At 32.7% G+C, this 20,006-nt stretch overlaps 1 protein-coding gene across 1 annotated transcript in view; it reads left to right on the top strand.

The window, feature by feature from the left end:
• Positions 1-20,006, top strand: part of LOC136988459 (tudor domain-containing protein 5-like) — a 70,134-nt gene that overhangs the window by 1,687 nt on the left and 48,441 nt on the right. Inside the window, exons 2-3 of the mRNA XM_067286304.1 lie at positions 5,483-5,733; positions 16,843-16,903. Of these exons, the coding sequence (XP_067142405.1) occupies positions 5,483-5,733; positions 16,843-16,903 (312 nt within the window). The remainder of the gene's footprint in view (positions 1-5,482; positions 5,734-16,842; positions 16,904-20,006) is intronic.

Genomic DNA, 20,006 nt, shown 5'->3' with positions numbered 1-20,006 from the left:
CCTATGGAATTTCGGGTCTTTGGGTATATATCTGAACTCAGGAGACCGAGACGAGTTCAGCGATACCCTACTTTTGGATCAGAGACGAAAAATAATAAAGTTATCATACTTTTTTCCAGCGATCGCATGATGATAGAGAGTCGCGTTGCTCTCTCTGCTAAGTCGGCCTCTCTATCGCGATCGGGAGTCGTATCGCTTGCAGTTAAAATTGCCTTTAGTAGACGTTTTCCCCCCCTTTTTTTACTTTGTTCAAGAACTACCATGAATCAATAACTAGTGACGTTTAGCACATGGCGGCCTGCCGGTGGCTCCCCTCCGGGAGGTCAGTCGGGAGCACGAACAGGGGGAATGGCCGTCATGTTCGCTGCCATAAGTAACATTAACCGAAATGGCAATCACGCGATAATTGGAAGTCGCATCGCTCTCTTCGCTCTCGTATGGTGTGTTTAACCCTACTGGAGATGACCGTAGTTTGACGTCATGGTTTGCAGACTTTACCGCAAGATGACGGTACTAGCAACTATGGTGCCGTCTTCATGAGAGCATTAAAAACGTATGGTAACTTTTTTATTTTTCGTCTCCGGTCCAAAAATAGGGTACCATTGAACTTGTCTCGGTCCCCTGAGTTCAAATATATAGTCAAAGTTCTGAAATTCCATAGGTGGTAATCTATAGTACACCCAAATTCCCTAACTTTCTGTCAGTTGATAAAAAAAATACCAATCTAGAAATTCTGGATGGCACTGCATGAAAACTGTTTTTGGGGATACTATAGATTACTACCTATGGAATTTCAGGACTTTGATTATGTGAGGACCACCACTGCCCTCCAAAAACATCTATATATATATATATATTGTAAACTTATTTGTAACTTTTGTTTATTTACTTTTTATTATGTATTCACATGAACCTTAATTGTATCATGGATAACAACCGAAGATGGTAAGAGGAAATCTTCCTATTCTACCAATCTAGGGACCCCCCCTTTTTTTATATCAAGTAAGTAGAATAAAACGGTTTATCATTCAAAATATCACAACATGCCAGAGAAAAGATGAAAAGCAACCAAATAAACATTGCATTCGACAATGTCTACATGAAGAACTTAGTCAAAGCAATCAACAAACAATGACTAAGAGCAAAGGTGAGTCATGACAACCCAAAGATGACTGTGAAAGCCTGATGTCATCACAGAATAAGAAGACACCAACTCAGAGATGACTCTATGAAAGCTCAACGTCATAAGAAAAACACTGCCAATGAATCATCATCTGATGATGAACTTTCTTATGCTGAAAAGGTTTAAAAAGCAGAGCTCCAGCCAGAAAAAGGCAGTCAGAGAAAGCCAGCCAGAAGAAGGAGAGTCGAGAAAGAAGGCAGTCAGAGTGAGGACACGGTCCCGTTAGAAGGACAGCTAGCAGGAAACAGCGAAATAGTCAGCAATTGTGGATACAGTTCCAACCCGAGGAAGAGTGACTTAAGAGAAGACAACTCAAAACGAGCAAGAACCAGACGAAGTGCAGTGAACACCGGAAACCTCCGCAGTCTTGGCCGTCAAGTCAACGTCACAAGAGAAGACATCTTGTTATCTGGTATGTTGTGAGTCGCGGAATACCTCCCTATTAGGTACCCCCCTCGTTGAATAGAAAAGAATAGGCAAATTTCCATAAAAAAATCGGTTTTTATAACTCTGTTCTAAACTTTCGTTTATGGTAGTAAATGTCCTTAAATTGGTTAAATCTGACTCTGCATTCTTCCTCCTGAGAGACTCATTCCTGGACTTCAGAGTGACTCTTCCCCTCGCGCCTTAATCATCATTTTTATCTCAAACGGTGGTGTGTCCGACAAAACACACCTGGTGGCAGGACTCTACCTAGAAAAGTACGTAATAAACCTTTTACGGCCCGATCCCCACAATTATATATTTGAACTCGGGACCGAGACGAGTTCAACGGTACCCTATTTTTGGACTGGAGATGAAAAATAAGAAAGTTATCATAGTTTTTAAGTTGTTATACTTTTTTAATGCTTTCATGCAGATGGCACCGTAGTTGCTAGTGCTGCCATCTCGTGGTAAAGTCTGCAAACAAATTTTTAAAAAAGTACTCTGAAAGGCAAGAAATTGCACGAACAGTCAAATGCCACTTCTTTTTTTTTCTTTTATTCAAGAACTACCGTGAATCAATAATTAGTGACGTTAAACAATCGGCGGCCTGCCGGTGGCTCCCATCCCGGGGAGTCCGTCAACAGCACGAACAGTCGAACACCACTTTCTTTTTTTCCTTTTGTTCAAGCATCGCAACTCCCTATCGCGATAGTGTGGTCAGCTCATAGTACTAGTCGACCGCAAGCAATAGCGAGACTGAAGGGCTGTAGCCCCCGAGGTCGATGAGCACGAGGGTGTGCGAAAAGGACTTAACTCGAACTATAGACAATCGGTGTGCTCGTCGATCAACATCTGCCCCTGTTGAAGGTATATATGGCCGACTTGCCGGACTGCCTGTTAAACACGCGATAGGCTTAGCGGAGAGAGCGACGCGACTCCCGAACATCACACGATCGCTGAAAAAAGTATAACTTTCTTATTTTTTGCCTCCGGCCCAAAAGTAGGGTATTGTTGAACTCGTCTTGGTCCTCTGAGTTCAAATATATACTCAGTCCCGAATTGCCATAGGTGGTAATCTATAGTACACCCCTACTTTTGGTTTTCAATGGCTGTATTCGGCAGGCTCGTCAGTTGTAACTGAGCAAATTGCTAGCTGTTACATAGCAACCTGGATCTGCTGAACAATGAGTGTCATGAATTGGAATGGAAAGTTGGTGGCACTATAAGTAGCTTCCGCTTTCACATGTTTGAAGTTTTGTTTAAAGATTGCAATTGTTTGCATCGGATGAAATCAAATGGAATATGTCATATCGAAATTTTAAAGACATATATAGTGATTCTTAACATCTTACTTCATATCCAAACAGTTTGGATATGAAGTGAGATGTTAAGAATCACTATATGTCTTTATAAAGTTCCTGTAGAATGTCGAGAATTAATCCAATTCATAAAATCACAGTTGATTCCTAATACCCAGTTCTAATATCATTATTTATTGTTCACGATTTATACCTGTTCTAACATTAAAGTGATTTGAATTTATTAAAGTTCTAATAACGAAATAAAAACAAACAGAAATTTAACTTTTTATTAGGCTTACAATTTAAATTATTGTCATGATAAAAATTAAAAGACTGATGAATTGTTTTGCTAAAATAACAATAATAAAAATAAATTTTTGTTTTATATTAGAGAGTATTGTCATCAAAAAATTATATTTTCTTAAATTAATGACACATTAATACCTTCATATTCATATATAGTATGTGTATTCTCTTATATGGGTGCAGCCATCTTTAATCAGTTACAGCTAGCAAAAGGTAGCGTAAATGAAAGATGCTACCAAATGTGACATCAAACACCAAACATGTTCTGAAACAACACTACTGTAAAGGGCATTCAGCAGAAAAATACTCAACTGTTCCGGAACTATCTCTTCTGTAGGCTATCCAAAAAATTTTTCATTTTATCAGCATTAAAGGTCAAAAGTTTTCCCAGACGAATCAGTGATATTTGATTTGTGCATGAAGCAATGACATCAAAGAGATTCTCAGGAATATAATTCAAGAAATATTCTTCAAACTCACTCCTTACCCTTTCAGGGTTCTTCCTGAAATGCAGGAGCTGGTAGCAAGGGCTCAAATCTATTTGTATGGCACTATAGAGGAGTCTGTTACTGCACTGATGTCAAGAAATCTTCCTCTATTTACATAACTGAAGCATCATTTTCTTCATGGTCAAATGTGTCATCTAATGACTTACATTCTTCAGGATAGTTTGGTTGATAAATGTCCTGACTGGTTTAAATATTTGGTCACTGTCTTCATCACTGGACCGGCCTTCCAGTCCACACAAATTTCTATCAGTATCAAGTGTCCTATCATGTTCCTTCCTTATTTCATCTGTTGACACTGAAAAATTTATAATAAATGTCAATGATTTAGTTTTAATATATGATTTATGATATTAATAATTTATAAATTCTTAACAAACAAAATCCTGCAAATAAATAACTATACAAAAACAAATTCCAGAAATTAATTTATTAATAAAAATATGTAATTATTTTTATTAATAAATTAATTTAATAAAAAATGAAAATAAATAATAAAATACATATTGCTGCCCAAGTGACAAAATAACTATAAAAGTAAATAACTTGCCAATATGAAAACAGTTCATAGGCTGTAATGTAATTATTGTAACAGAAAGACCCAATGTGTCATATATGACACATTCAAAAGTTAGCTCATCTCATGAAATACTGTTATTAATATAGTTTTTAAAAAATACTCTTGTATAATTTTAGAAGTCTTCTCAACAAAATCATGTTTAAGTTGTAAAATTATAATCAATAGAAATAGAGAAAAATGAATATTTACATGACAGTCATACTTGTGATGACTTTCAAAAACATGTGCTCAGACAATCACTTATATTTTCCTTTGTCTCTATCACAGTGGGATGAATGTGGTCTAATAAGCTTCATTAAACTCTAGTGACAAAAGGAATGACTAATATAATTGTTTAGCAAGCAAAAAAGAAGAGCTGCTTCTCATTCTTTGGAAGGAAAATTGTGAGTCATATATGACACACGGCATCCCAAGAGGTTTAGTTTATGTATATGAGATGGACAACTGTTAGTCTTTATTTGAAATTTGGTATACATGTTATGGACAAAGTGATTAATCAGGCATTATTCATAATGACCAAAAAGGGCACACAGTGTGATAAATATTGATTCATTTATTAAATTGACCGGTCATTATGAATATTGCTACCACCTAGTTGGGCAAAGTGGTGATAATACGTTGAGGAGTGATCATCCGACATATGCTAGCCAATCGGCACTCAGTCGCGTGTATCGTGTTTAGTACCAAGTTTTAAATTTGATTTTAAAAAACTCCACTTATTTCATTTAGAAATATTTATTTTTTGTGCATTATTTCAAAGTACTATTAACTGATATTCTTCCGGTAAGTTAGAAGTAACTTCCATTTTTGACTCTCTCTTTTTCTATCATTAACAAATACGCTGATTTTGTAAAAATTTAATTGTTTTCACCTTTTTCTGTTATTAACTCATTTAATTGTTGTTCGTGTCAGCTCAAGAATTTTGATATGACTACTAAATTAGCCTATTGTGTACATTTTTCAAGCTCAAGGAAATTTTCCTCTACTTCATTTTAAAAATTAATATTTTTTCCAATCAAGTAAAGAAATGCAGGTTGTTATATCAGTTAAAAAATTTATAAATTGAATTTAATTGAAAAAAAGAAATCTTAATGTATTTTTTCTGTCTTAATTGAACTTTTTTAAATTATTAAATATGTCAGTTAATGCAATATATTTAATTAAATATTTTTATTTTCAGTATTCCCTAAAGATACTACCATGAAAACATTTAATGAAAATGAAAGAAATCATCATAATCTTTTAATTTCAAGCAATAAAACATATACAACCATAGAAATAACTCCAAAGAAATCTAATAATGAAGAAAAGTATAATAATCAGAGTCACACAAATAAATTGGAAGGTTCTCAAAATTTATCAACTATAAAGAATATTTTATTTGAATGCCCTACAAATGAAAATAATGACATAAAGGAGGAATTTCGTAAGGTAAAATTTTGAATTTTCTGTTTTTTATGTAAAGAATGTGCTGTATTATTTCATTGCACTTTTTCACTACTTTTAGTCATTTAACTCTTTATAACAATATTCAATGTACGGATTGTTAATATTATTTTCAAAACACTAATACTAATATAGGGTTTAAGCTGGGAAAAAATTTTCTGTAGCTAATTTTACTAAAAAAAGTTGTAGCAAAATTTTAGAAACTTTAGCCGATAATATAGTCTTACATCCGAGAGCAACAAATTTTTTAAACAAATCCCATTCCATTAGAAATTGTTTTTAAAATTACAATATTAACAATTATTTGTTTATTGGAAATGCTTGTGTCTACAAGGCAGAGAATACGTGATGCCTGTCAAGTGGCCTTTTCTTTTGCTTAATCAAGTGATGAGATTGTACTTGGTCGGTACTAACTGTCTCATTTTAGGAGAGATAGGGTGGTATTAGGGTTAACACACAGCAGATATTGGGTTGGTTTGGTTGGCAATTTTAAATTGAGGCTGATAGTCAACAAAAATATTTAAGTTTCAGCAAAACAGTTTAAAATATCAACAAAATTATATTTTAATTGAAAAAAGTATTAGATAAAATTATTTTTAATATTTAGTATGTTTACTTATGATAAAATGCCTGAACAACACCTTAAATACTTTTTAAGCAAATGTTTTTGTTAAACCTGACGTACTCCTGTGAAAAGGGTCAAAAACATTCTTTTATAGAAATCAAAGTGTTGCTGAAAAAATTATTTAAGATGTTGGTGGTTCAAGCTAAATTAGTTTCAACCTATATATAAGTGTTTTTTAATGATATGACTTTCCCATTATAACTAACTATTAAAGTTTTTATGATTCACAAAGGATGCTGTAATATGTAAAATTTTTGAATGCATTTTGCATGATTCTAAGTAAAAATAATTGTTTGCGCTAAATTTACTGCTGTTTTGAGTTTTAAGAATTGATTTTTCAAGATGAATCAGTCTAGGCATTCGTTTAATTTTTCTTTTCCTGAAATAAGTAAGTGCAATTATGCATTTAGGAAAACCTGGTTTGTGTGAATGAATTCAAAACTTGGTTAACTTGTGATGATTATGATCATTTGCCAAACCTCATTTAGTGTTAAATATGAAGGAATTATAACATTTTGAGGCATGCCAATTGTAAGAAGCATTAAAAAAGAAGTGCATCTTTTCATTACCTTCCCTTTCCTGGTCATCACATTGGCCAACAAAATAGTTTTCAAAGATGATATATTTTACCTTAGATGGCATGATGAGATAAGGTGTTTTTTTAGTTAAAGGGAATTAGCTGTAATTTGTTTGGGGTAGTGTTGCAATATTAACTTTATCTGCGATACGATTACAAATTTTTCTACTACACAATAAAAGCATGCAAATCTACATATAAATGGAGAATATTCAGGTTTCTTTCGAAAAATCAATTTAGCTTGATGTTTATTAATTAATGAAGGTATCATGCTTGTAATGTAAATCATTAATTCTTTTAAACTAAAATAAACTTTAGGAAGTGTTTGAAAGAATCAGAAGTTTTTGGCAGAATCATAATCAGGAGAAATTTTGGTACCATCCCATCACTAGTTAAAACATCTTAAAAACTAACAATTTTAAGATGTTTTAATCAGTTGAAAAATGTTAGTTTTTTAGTGAAATGTGCCATGAAAGTTGTTGCTAAATCTAAATTCTTGTAGCATTTTAGCAAAAAGCTAGCAACAGCTTAAACCCTGCTAGTAAGAATGTTCATTCTCTGAATGAATTTTATTAAAAATTATTTTTTCATGAAAGTAATCGTTTTATTGAAATTTTGTAATTTCTACTTATAATTAATTTTTTTCTTAATGTTGTAATATGCATTTAAGAAAATTGATAGTCATACTTTATTTATAATAATTTTGTTGTTTTAGTCATTTATTATTTTAATTATTATTAAAATATTAATTTAATTATAATTATTAAATTTAGCAAGAGATGGCACCTAATGCTTTCCTCTAGTGTCAAATTATTTAATTATTTAGTTCTGTTTTACTTTCCTGGCTGTTATGTATACATAACAAGGGAAAGTATTAGAATCATGTCAAATTTGACTCTCCAGGTTATTTTGCAAATCTCTACATTATGAGACTTCCTAAACCCAAAAAAAGTCAAAAAATTTCCATGGATGTGTCTTTATCTGTTTCATTTAATACCTCGAGATTGAATAATGGTTAAGAAATGAAATTTGGCATGGTAGTTTATGTATAAGGGGTATTGTTGCTGTTAAATTTTGGTGGTTAAAGATTGAGGGGATGAGGAGATAAACATTAAATGTTAATCATTTTAATTATTCACTCAAAATACGGTAGTTTAAATTGCTGACATTTTTTACTTCACTTATATGTTAGCAGTTATTAAAAATTTCAAATTAGTAGAGAAGCACAACTTTAAATGTAACAGCAAAAGTTAAGCTGTGGCTGCTACTTATTTATGAAAAGTTATTTAAGCTACATTTTAGTAAGGTTACAATTTTAGTCTTAAGCATTGGGTCAGTTAGTCCTCGTTTCTGCAATTAGCTGAAAGTGATTATATAAGCAAATTCTGTTGTTGTTAGGAGTAAGCATAAAATTGCTTTAGAGACAAAGGGGACGATGGGTCGAAAAAGTTTGGGAATCATTGTTCTAGTCTGTATACAAGATGCAATATGGGCTGGCATGCAGACATATTGGTGCTGTATGGTGTCTTGTGACATATCTATCCACAATTGCTGTATTGGACCTCAAGATTGTCCAAACTGGTTGGTAGGGTATCAAATTTGGCATATACCATGCAAGCCAAGGATATGTGAAAACCTGGCAGAAACATGTCTGTGAAATCCTTGCTGTGTATGGCCACACATTATCCTGCTGGAAAATGGCTCCTGGGAGGCTTGCCATGAGAGAGAACACATGGTTCCAGTATGTTTTGAACAAATTGCTGTGCTGTCACTATCCTTTAGATCAGGGGTGGCCAACAAGTCTATCGCTAGCGATGTCTTGACTTAATGTATTATATTTGTAACCAAACGCAACTGTATGCATGCAGTTATGACTTGACTCATAAGCAGTGAGTGCACTTCGTACTGAAACAGTGTATAAACATAGTATGTATTTCACACTTCCCCCTCCCCACTTAGACTATGCCTATGACAACAAGTCGATCGCGACACATTTTTACGATAAAAAGTAGATCTTATGTGCACAAAAGTTGGCCACTGCTGCTTTAGATTACCAGCTGTCGTGTGTGATTACTTCCCCACACCATAATACCAACTGTGGGAGATGTATTGCACTTGACAGAAAAGACAGGATCTCTCATCCTCATGTGAGACACAATATGTGATAGGCTATTATTAGAGTATGTTGATTCTAACAATGTGAGAGAGTAGACAGTAATACAGTGGACAAGTTACAATCGAGAGTTAAGCAGTTTGTCATTACCAAATTGGCTAAATGCCTAGCAATAGGAAACATCATAGTTGACTCTCCTGATATGCCTAGGCTTTTCGCATTTGCTAAAACCCATAAGCAGGGATGACGACAACTACGCCCTATTGCTGATAAAGCTAGAGCACCGACACGCAAACTAGAGAAACTCTCACACAAGTTACTTGCTCCACATTTGGAAAAATATGATTATACTATAAGTAACCAGATCAACCTCATAACCTTCCTCAAGGAGATCACCTCCCCTCTGCAATTTCTCATGGTATTGGAAGTCCCTATACCCTTCGATTTAACTCCCACCTACCTTTTGTGCACTCAGAGATCTCCTATTCAATGTGAACAACGAAAGCTTACATCAGCAAGTCCTAGAGATGGCACATTTACTATGCTACAATTCATTTTTTCAATTCAATGGTACAGTATACAAACAAAGAAGAGTGGTCTTGATGGGGAGCTCCATCTCAGGAGACTTTGTGAAATGGTTGTAAGGCAACTAGAATCCAAGATCCTCCCTTGCCACTTCTCCAACATCATTATATAGAAGATACATAGATGATATAATCCTTCTGTAGAAGACATCTACAGACATCTTAACCTTTCTCGACTCCATGAATGACAACCCGTATTGTTTGACCATTGAAATCAATCAAGTGCACCCTATGGAAGTCCATTTCCTAGACATCAGCATTTGAGTTGAAGGATCAGCAATTCACACTGAGGTACCATAAACCCGGATCAGAATCCATATACATACTGGTGGAGTTGTGTGACCCGCATAAATACAAAATTGCAGCCTATAATGCATTAATTAGAAGAGCACACATTCACTCATCCACACAGCAAGTTCTGTGTGCCGAACTGAGTTGTACTCATCGCATCACCTCAGACCACAGGTACCTCAAACTTACCCATAAATTAATCGACAAGTTCCACCGCTCCCAAGGAGTACTCCAAGTCCACTCCCACCACAAAGACTGACATGAAGAGGAGGAAAGGATCCCAGTAACTTATAACCCATATCTCCAATCACTCTTTGCACAGATAGCTAAAAAGTGGTGCATTCACATTGCATATAGATGTCCAACCATTTTTGACATCCTTTGCAATGGAAAGGACATTCTTAACTGGGAGTCAACAGTTTACAACATCCCAATAAAAAATCACAGATGCGATAGAGAGCTCATTTACATCGGCTCTATAAAGCACTTCTTGGGGATTAGAATAAAAAAGCACATTGACATACAATATGCCAGGACCACCACAGCTCTGGCCATTTACACCAGTGATCCTGAGATAGAGCCGAATTTTAACCAGGCAAGAATCAGCCTCACCACACCATACACTGAACATCTAAAGTGGCTGAAAGCCTTATATATCTACAAACTCAGCAACACCTGCATCAACCACAAAGAGGAATTAAATCTGTCTGTAGCATGGCAAGCGCTAGTGGACAAACAGCTATAAATTCTCGTTGATTGCTACATATATAGTGAGCATGCCTAGTAAAACTTCATTGGGTAAGACGTACTCGAATTTTGAATAATAATCGTATTTAATGACATTCTAATGGAAATTTGTCACTGCCTGAAGAAGAATGTTGAAGGTTTGAAAACTTTTGTGAAACTTATTTTTTCGTTTTTGATGTTAATTGCACACCGGTAACAGGCTTTAACGTACATAATAGAAAAGACAGGATTAACCACTCAGCAGTGAGGGACGTATATATACGTCGAGGGCGATTGTGTGGCAGTGGTGAGGGACGTATATATACGTTAAATTCTTTTGGGGGTATCACCAGAATCTAGTTAAAAACTACCGCAAAAAAAAATTCACATAAAAAATGAATTATGTAACAATAAAAAAAGACTTTTCTTTACTAGACATAACTGTTTACAAATACTTTTTCTAAAACGGAAATGAGAAAAATTGCGTGAAAAAATACTTTAAAAATTTTTCGGGTATATTCTCCACTACTAAGGGGTAGAACCATACCTGACTCTCCCACTGCTGAAAGGTTAAGGAGCAAACCATGGCCCTCCAGATACAAATTCAGCTGTTGTCACTGGCCATACCGAACCTTGACTCATCAATGAAGACAACCCTGTTCCATTCTGTAGCAGTCCAGTTGCTTTGTGAATGACACAACTTCAAATGGATGTGATGGTAGGTGGTTGTCAATGGTAGCACACATAATGGATGCCATGAAATCAACTGTCCTTCAGCAAGGCTTCTTGAAACTGGGACCTGTGATGATGGTGCCACTTGCCTCTGGATGGAAGACAGCGAATTAGTTGGAAAAGTTTATGCTTGTCGGAGAAGCAGATGATCCTCTCTCCCGGTAGTGTTCTAAGCCCTGTTGCCATGTGTGAGTATCATCACTCACTCACTGATCCTAACATTTCTTAACAGTTTGGTCAGAATGGCTTAGATGCCAGGCAATTTGTAAATGGGGACCATCCAGTTTCTTGCATTCCAATAATACAGCCTTTCTCAAACTCATTACCTGGGCAAATTCTCTTAGTGTTTTAAAGGCACGTCCAGTGTTTAAAGATTCCTCCACAACGTAACTACATACAAGTAGCCTCTGAGAGCCTTTTTAGACTTCAATGGAGGAAATACTGTTATATCCATCTAGTGACAGGCCCATTCATCTAATCATGTCACAACTCTTAATCATTTGCATATCTCTGTAATATGCTTCATTTGCATATCTCATGGTCTTAAATTTTATAGTTTTAACTGTACTTTTTTTATGTATATTGTTTGCCTTACAACATTATGTATAGTACTGTCGTATTTGCTCAAATAACTGTTAATCAATAATCATCATCCATATTTTTATTGTCGCAATTCCTGTACTTCTCATAATCATTTATATCACATGAAGTTGAAAAGGGACTAAATGTTCAAAATGCATACTCAGGGAAATAAAGATGTGATTTTCTAAAGTTGTCCTCTTTCTATTGTTAATATAATAAGTCTAGAGGAAAAGAAAAGCCGTCTTAGAGCTCATATAATTGAATATTTGCATATCTGCTTCAGATGTATCTGCATGCTGAGTTTTGCCACAAAGCAACAACAACTTCATGGTGCAAATGAGTGTACTTTGCAAAAATAGCATATTCTATATGCATCTGTTTTTTTTAAGACAATTTTGTTCAAAATCTACAATTCTATAACTAACACATACCAGTATGTATGAATGTAATAGATCAATCGATGATCAGGAGTTTCAGTTAGTTATGATACCTGTAATTATTTTAATTAAAATGGTTGACACTATTTTTAACACTTATCCTGCTAGAAATATAATATCAAGTTTTGCAAATTCTTTTGTAAAAATGGCAAATGTAATATTACATTCCTCTATATATCAAGTTATTTTTAGCTTTAAAACATAACATTATGTTTTCAGCCATCAAAAAACAAATTGTGTGTGTTTTTTAATCTGTTAACTAACAGTGGTACTATTTTTTTTGGAAATTTGAAATATAAGCTACTTTTAGAACCATGTGCATTGTTTGATTTGGAGTTTTATTACCATATTTTGCAAGCGAATTTCAAGTTGTTGTATTTTGTATATGTGAGTTAAGATAAGATACACTACATAACTGCACTAGACAGGAATTGTTTGAATTCTTTAATAAAGAAATGAACAAATATAGTAACGATTATATTGATATATCTGACAAAAATGTAGTGATTATGTCTTAGGCCTAACTCAAATCAAAAAAGTACAAATAAGCCATGTAATTTCATTATTATTTCTAAACTTATATAGTTTATATGCTTTATTGATATTCTCAATTCAAAAGTCAAATTTCTATATTTCTGACAGTGCTAGTGCCATCTCATCCACATTTGCTAAACCAATGTTAATTCCAAATAACAGCCAGTGTCAGAGGAAAGTCTACAAATGATATTAATAGAGTACATTATTATTATAAATAAATTCATTGATGTACTATACAGTATATTTGTTACTTACAAAGACAAATGTTAAAAAGCTTTATTACATTTTTAAATTTCTTTCATTTTATCTCTATCTCTAAAACATGTCCAAATAATAATAAAGCACAATACATAAAAAGAAAGCCCACATACATAAGGCGACCAGATGTCCCCCCGCTTTTGGTAGGACAGTCTCGATTTTTAACAATTTGTCCCGTACCCTGCGGCATTTTAAGAAAGTCCCAAGTTTTGGAAAGATTAAGTTTTTGTCAATTTTGTGTCATAAACTTATGTCTTATGTTTAAGATTCATAAAGATCATTTTGTATCACACGTATCAGTACTATGGTGTACGTGAGATTGTAAAAAAGAACGGTGTGCCGACAAAATCCTTTGTGTTCATGGCAAAGACCAACAGAAAATGGTTTGGGTGTGCAGCTGCAGCAACAGAGCAGCGCATGTTCACAGGCTGTCAAAATGAGCGAACATTTTGTTCGTTGCATATTACATGGCACAGAGCTTCGTCTGTCGTTGCCTTAGAAAGCTAGCTACTAGTGAGAATAAGCACGTCGGTTTGCATTGTTCTATTGCTAGCGGTGGGACTGGCGTTCATTTTGGTTATTGATAGTATTATAATAAAAAAATTTACAATAATAGTGACACTCAAGGCAAATTTAGAGGAAAAGTAATACAAGTTAGTATTATTATTATTTAGAAAGAAATACAAAAGGATTAAAATAATTGATAAATAACTGAACAAGAACTTAATTGGAAAAATGTGCAAAAAGCATTTGATCACATTAGTCAACATTTTCCAGATAGTAATATTTCCAAAAATGATCTTTTTAATGAGGTATCATTATTAAAAGAATATGTTGACAAGGAAAAAGTTAAATCTTGGGCATCAGCAAAAATATCAACAGGGAACAAATCGTTAGAAATATTTCATCATTTTGAAACTATGTTCCATACAATAATGCATTAAAAATTGTGGAATGTGTGCTGTTCTTACTAGGAACAAATACTTTGCCTGAATGTGTTTTTTTCCTACCGTAAATAAAGTGTAGGACATCTGATTAATCACAATTACGTGTTGAGACCTTGAAAGCCATATTATGTGTGAAATCTAATTTAACAAGCTCTTGCAAAAAATTTAATAACATTTTAACAATGACATCAATTTACTAAAAAAATTCTGGACTGAGAAATATGCAAAAAAAGAATAGAGAGTTTTTAAAGATTTATAATAGTATATAAATTTATTATATTTGTAAATTTTACATATGTTGAAATTTTAAAAAATATAACACAATACAATTTTTGCATTCTTTGATAATAAAATTTTGTTGATCTAGAACAATTTTTTCAAGATGATGACTACTCCCCCCATCAATTTTGTCCTGCTTCACCAATGTTAAAATCTGGTCACCTTACACATACATCAAAATTTAAAAATATATACAGTAGAGAGTCGTTTATCCAAACCCCAGTTATCCAAATCGTCAGTTATCTGAACACTTTCCAGTCAGATTGTGTCATGCCGAATCAAATGTTTTTGATACTAGATTAACTTTTAAAGTATAATTTTTATGTTTTTATATTCTTCAATATATTTATTTTGTTTGTACAAAATAAAGAAATAATTTTTAACAATACAATAGCCTCGATTATTATTATAAAAATTTTCGTTAGGCTTAAAATCGACGAAAATTCAACACAAAGCGACACGCAACAGAGAAAAATTTGAACATCGGACAGGTTAATATATTTTTTCATACATAATCGGTTATCCGAACAACCCCAGTCCCCAATTGATTCGGATTACGACTCTCTACTGTAGTTAAATGTCCCTGAAGTCAGAAACTGTTTTCACTTTTTGCCTAGCTTTAGTCAGTCGTTTTTATTTTCAGTTGAAAATACAGTAAAATTGCTTAAATCAGCCAGCATACAGTGAAGGAACTAGGTCAACAGAATCAGCAGAGTAAGTAAAAAAATTTGAAGAAACTAAGTTGTCTTCTTCTTTCTGCCATGTCCAATCATCAGAAAGCAATAAGTCTTTCTTCATAGAGACAACCTTTTATTGTAGGCTATGCTTCTGCTGAATTATGCAAAAACAGTTTTTAAAAAACATTCACTGATGATAAGCCAATTAAAAAATATATACACAATTTTAATTAAAATGGCTGACAGTATTTTTTAAAAATTAAACATTTTGAAGAAACTAAGTCGTCATCTTTTCGCCATGTCCATGTGATATCTGTAATTATTTTTGAAAAATTGCTTCAAAAATAATTACAGGCATCATAACTAGTCTGTCTATTTTTTCAACGTAGTCTCTAAAAGTCTGTACTTGGAAGCTTGGTGTTTTTTTTTTTTTTTGTTCTATTGGGATGCTATACAAAGTATTTTTTATCAGAAAACAGCAAAACTTTTGAAGACACCTGCTATGAAAGCAAAACTGAATTTTGTTGTCATCAGCAGAATTATTCACAAAGTTTAGTAAAAAGTTTTAGCATAATTAATCCAATACACAGGATGTACAGTACACGGCTATAATCGAGCTTGTTCAAACTTTAGCTGGATGTGTATGAAAGTCTACTATGCTAAAAAAATTAAAAAGGACCTCTGGTCATGTTGATGTAAATGAATTGTTTGCAAAGTCAAGTTTGTATCTATCCTCTTGAAGAAATTAATGTCTTTCATATGGTAAGAAAATGGTATATAACTACATCCATATATATTTTGAACTAACTGGAGAGATATATTACAAAAATCACACCTTTAAAATCCAGCAATGAATTTAATAAAATAACATTTTTGACCAGTTTCACCGACCTTCTATAACTGAATAGGTCAGTGAAAATGGTTGAAAATGTTATTTTATTAAATTCGTTGCTGGATTTTAAAGGTGTGATGTATAACTACAAGAATTCAAATTGATAAGTTTCATAGATTTGTGATGGCAGAAAATCATTTGCTGGTTTGTACAAGTTACATATCTCTGTACAGATGTCTTGAACTTTTTGTATTAATTCTGCAGATTGAATGTTTTCTGACCTTTTACTGAAAATTATAAAATAAGTCATTATTTTTGTTCATAAAAAAGATTGTGATAATTTGTGCAAATTGTGAAAATAATAGACTACACTGACAGGCAACAAGCTTTTTATTTTGATACACTGCAATTTCTTCTGATCTTTAATGGAGTGATGAACAAAAATAGTATACTACATAACAAAGAATACTCAAACAAGTCAATAGCCTTGTTTGAGTTTTCTTTGTTATAAATAAACCCTTAGCTTGTAGTCTAGTAATAATTGTTTTTGTCCATACAATGGGCCTAAAATGTAAATTGAGTGAGAAATTTGCCTAATATATTTCACTGTGTATTTTTTCTTATAAGAATTACTTAAAAGCTATGTATTAAGCTGTTCTAACTGGAATTTTATTGTTAAAAATACATCACATCTTTTTACACCAGCAATTTATTTTTTGGAATTTAAGTAGTGATGCTTAATATAAAGATACCTGAAAATGAGCATTAAATATGTCTAAAAACATTAACACAAAGTAATAATTATTTTATAAATTTAATAAATTTCTGGTGTAGAAATGTGTGAAGTGTTTTTGAAAATTAAATATACAAATATATAAACATTAAATATTTTTTAAGGTGCTGTCATGTCATCCTGATGGAATCTGGGCAACTGATTTTTTGAAAAAATATGAAGTAAGTGAAAAGTATTTATTTCTTTTGTTTGTTCTTTCAATTTTGTAAAACAATAAATAAATAATAATATGCAGGGAATATTTTTAATTTTAGAAGAATATGCAAAATATGTATTTGAACTTAAAATTAGAAATGATAAATTTTATATTAGATAAATATACAGGGTGGGCCAACGAAAACGAAACAGCAGAGTTGTCGTGTTCGTCCAAGCAAATCGCTCGGACAGGTCAATTTTATTCTCAAGGGGGACATCTTTTGCAATAAAGTTTTTGCGATTCTGAATACAACAGACAACAAAAAATTTTAAAAACTCATTTATTTTTTAATAATTAAATGGACATTTATTTCGGAGAAAAGTGACACAAACTATTAACAAACATAAAAAAAACCTTTTAAGCTAGACTGCATATGCAAGGAAAAAAAATTGATCATAAAATTAAGGCTGATAATGTGTTATCTGTTTGCAGATGTTCTTTTTTGTAGTGTTCACATTAAGCTTGACCACTTAGTGGTTCAATCAGAATTTAAGATTATTATTTGTTCATTGTGAATTTTGTACAACATAATTGTTATGGTTTACACAATTACTGAAAGGATGGAAATAGTAACTCTTCATTTCAGAAATGGTGAGAATGCTCATCTTACTGCAAATTTATTTAATCAACACTATCCAAACAAACATTGTAATGCAAAATACGTTCTGGAGTTGGTTCAAAAGTTTCAGTTAATGGGTTCTGTGGCTAACAAAAGTCACGACTCTGGATGTGAACATCCAGTAAGAAATGAAGCAACAGAGATTGGGATTTTGGGGCAAGTTGCTGTGGACCCAACTTTAAGTACAAGGAAACTGGAGGCTGTGACTAGCATTAGCAGATCATCTATTTGCCGGATCCTCAAAGCTCACAAGTTTCATCTGTACAAAATTAATTTAGTTCACCAATTAAATGATGATGATTTCAATCGGTGACAGCAATTTTGTGAAATTATGACAAAGGTTAAGAGTTGTGACGTGGATTATCTTTTTAACATTTGTTTTTCTGACGAGTTCATGGGTTTTTTTTTAAACTCGACGGTTAATCGTCACAATTGTTGATATTGGTCAGATAATAACCCAAGTATATTTCATGAAGTCCATAGCCAAACTCCACAAAAGTTGACCAGTTGTTTGCAGAGTACTCCCATTGGAGTAACTGGTTTTTGTTAAACTGTTGTGCAATACTCCAGTTGGAATAAGTGTCAATTTTTTTTTTTCGTAATTAACTAGTTGGTGGCGATTTAAGCACTGATTGGCTTTTACCTACAAAGACTAAGTCTGTTTCAATGAATAAGATATTTGTTAATATTTTTATATTGTATATATACCCCATATTTTTAAATTTACTAACAAAACTCCTCTTTTCCATGTTAAGTCTATGGGAGACCCTTCTTTTGTTCAGTTGACAATAAAATCCTAGTTAGCAGGCTTGTTAGGTTCTAATTGGTATATTATAGCTAAATGACTATCCTTTAACCAATAAGCATTGACTTGGGTTTGTGGGGTGGGAACGTTCTTGCAAAAAGTTATACCAACTCGGAGCTACATTGCCAGCTACAAACGTAAACAAACAATTATAAATCATTATTCTTATCTATTTTTAGCTTGAATTTAATAAATTTTTATGTATATTTATCCTATTTAACAAATAGGATAAATATACATAAAAATTTCCAACAAGATGGAGGCCCCCCGCATTATGCAAGACCAGTTAGTTTTTGAACACGGCTTTTTCTGGGCATTGGATCCGATGTAGAGGTCCTTTAGAATGGCCGGCTAGATCCCCAGATCTTAGTCCTCTTGATTTTTTTTTTTCTTTGAGGACATTTAAAAAGTAAGATCTATGCAACCAAACCAGGTTCAGTTGCATAGATCTTATTTTACGCTTAATTTTATGATGCAACCAAATCTTTTGAAGAATTACGACAAAGAATTATAGACAAGTGTTGTCAAATAACACCCAAAACTTTCTGAAGTGTAAGAAACTGTTTTGAGCAAAATTTGTATTATTGTATGGAGGCTAGTGGTGCTCAATTCGAACATTTATTGAATACATGATAACTTTTTCTTATGTTTGTTACTTTATTTGAAATAAATGTTTATTTAGTTAATAAAAAATAAATGAGTTTTTAAAATTTTTTGTTGTCTGTTGTATTCAGAATTGCAAAAACTTTATTGCAAAAGATGTCCCCCTTGAGAATAAAATCGATCTGTCCGAGCGATTTGCTTGGATGAACACGATAACTTTGCCGTTTTGTTTTCGTTGGCCCACCCTGTATTATACTGCATAATATTGTGTGTAAAGAAACTTATAAATTAAAATAGAGAAATTAGATATAATATATTGCTGTTCCAGAACAGCAATGACACAAATGCTGAATTAATAATTTATTATTATTTTATCAAAAATTTTTTAATGAATCAATCTCTTAGTTAATCTTAACTATTATTAATCTTTATACTATTATGAAGACCTTTATTATAAAAAAAAGAACAAAGAATTGTTGTTAACTTCAAAATGAACAGTGATGAAATGTGCAGTTTTAAGTTATTCATAGAATATGAAAAGTATTGCTGCAATTAACTTTAAAGCAAGAAATAGAATAGAAGAATAAAATATTAAAATAAGAAGTAATTAATTGTTCAATTGTTGAAAAACTATCATTTCAAAATTAGAATTAATATAAGAATTTTCATTAAACAAATCTATGAAACATTGCTTTTTTTCTTCCCTCATGCCATTTTCATTTATTTATTTTTATACATTTACTTTTATAATGAAGTTAGTATTTACGTTTGTGAAAAAAAATACAGCCATACTCCATTATCCAAATCTAATGCATTTCTGAAGATAATTTAAATACCAGATTAGACTAGGGATTTAGATATGGAAGTTTTTCATTATTTTTAATGGGAAAAAAATTTTAACTTATTTCCACTCCATCCAAATAATCCTAACCAATTTCTCCAAATGATGCAAAACACTTATTTACCTATCAATCCATATTAAACATTACAAACTCCAATTATCTTATTAACAAATACTTAATGAGGTCGTTCTGATATTACTGTC

The sequence above is a fragment of the Centruroides vittatus genome, unplaced genomic scaffold (assembly GCF_030686945.1).
Source record: "Centruroides vittatus isolate TY-2023 unplaced genomic scaffold, ASM3068694v2 scaffold_3315, whole genome shotgun sequence".
Lineage (NCBI taxonomy): Eukaryota > Metazoa > Arthropoda > Arachnida > Scorpiones > Buthidae > Centruroides > Centruroides vittatus.
Note: the sequence above shows the minus strand (reverse complement) of the source record. Positions and strands in the feature narration are given on the sequence as shown.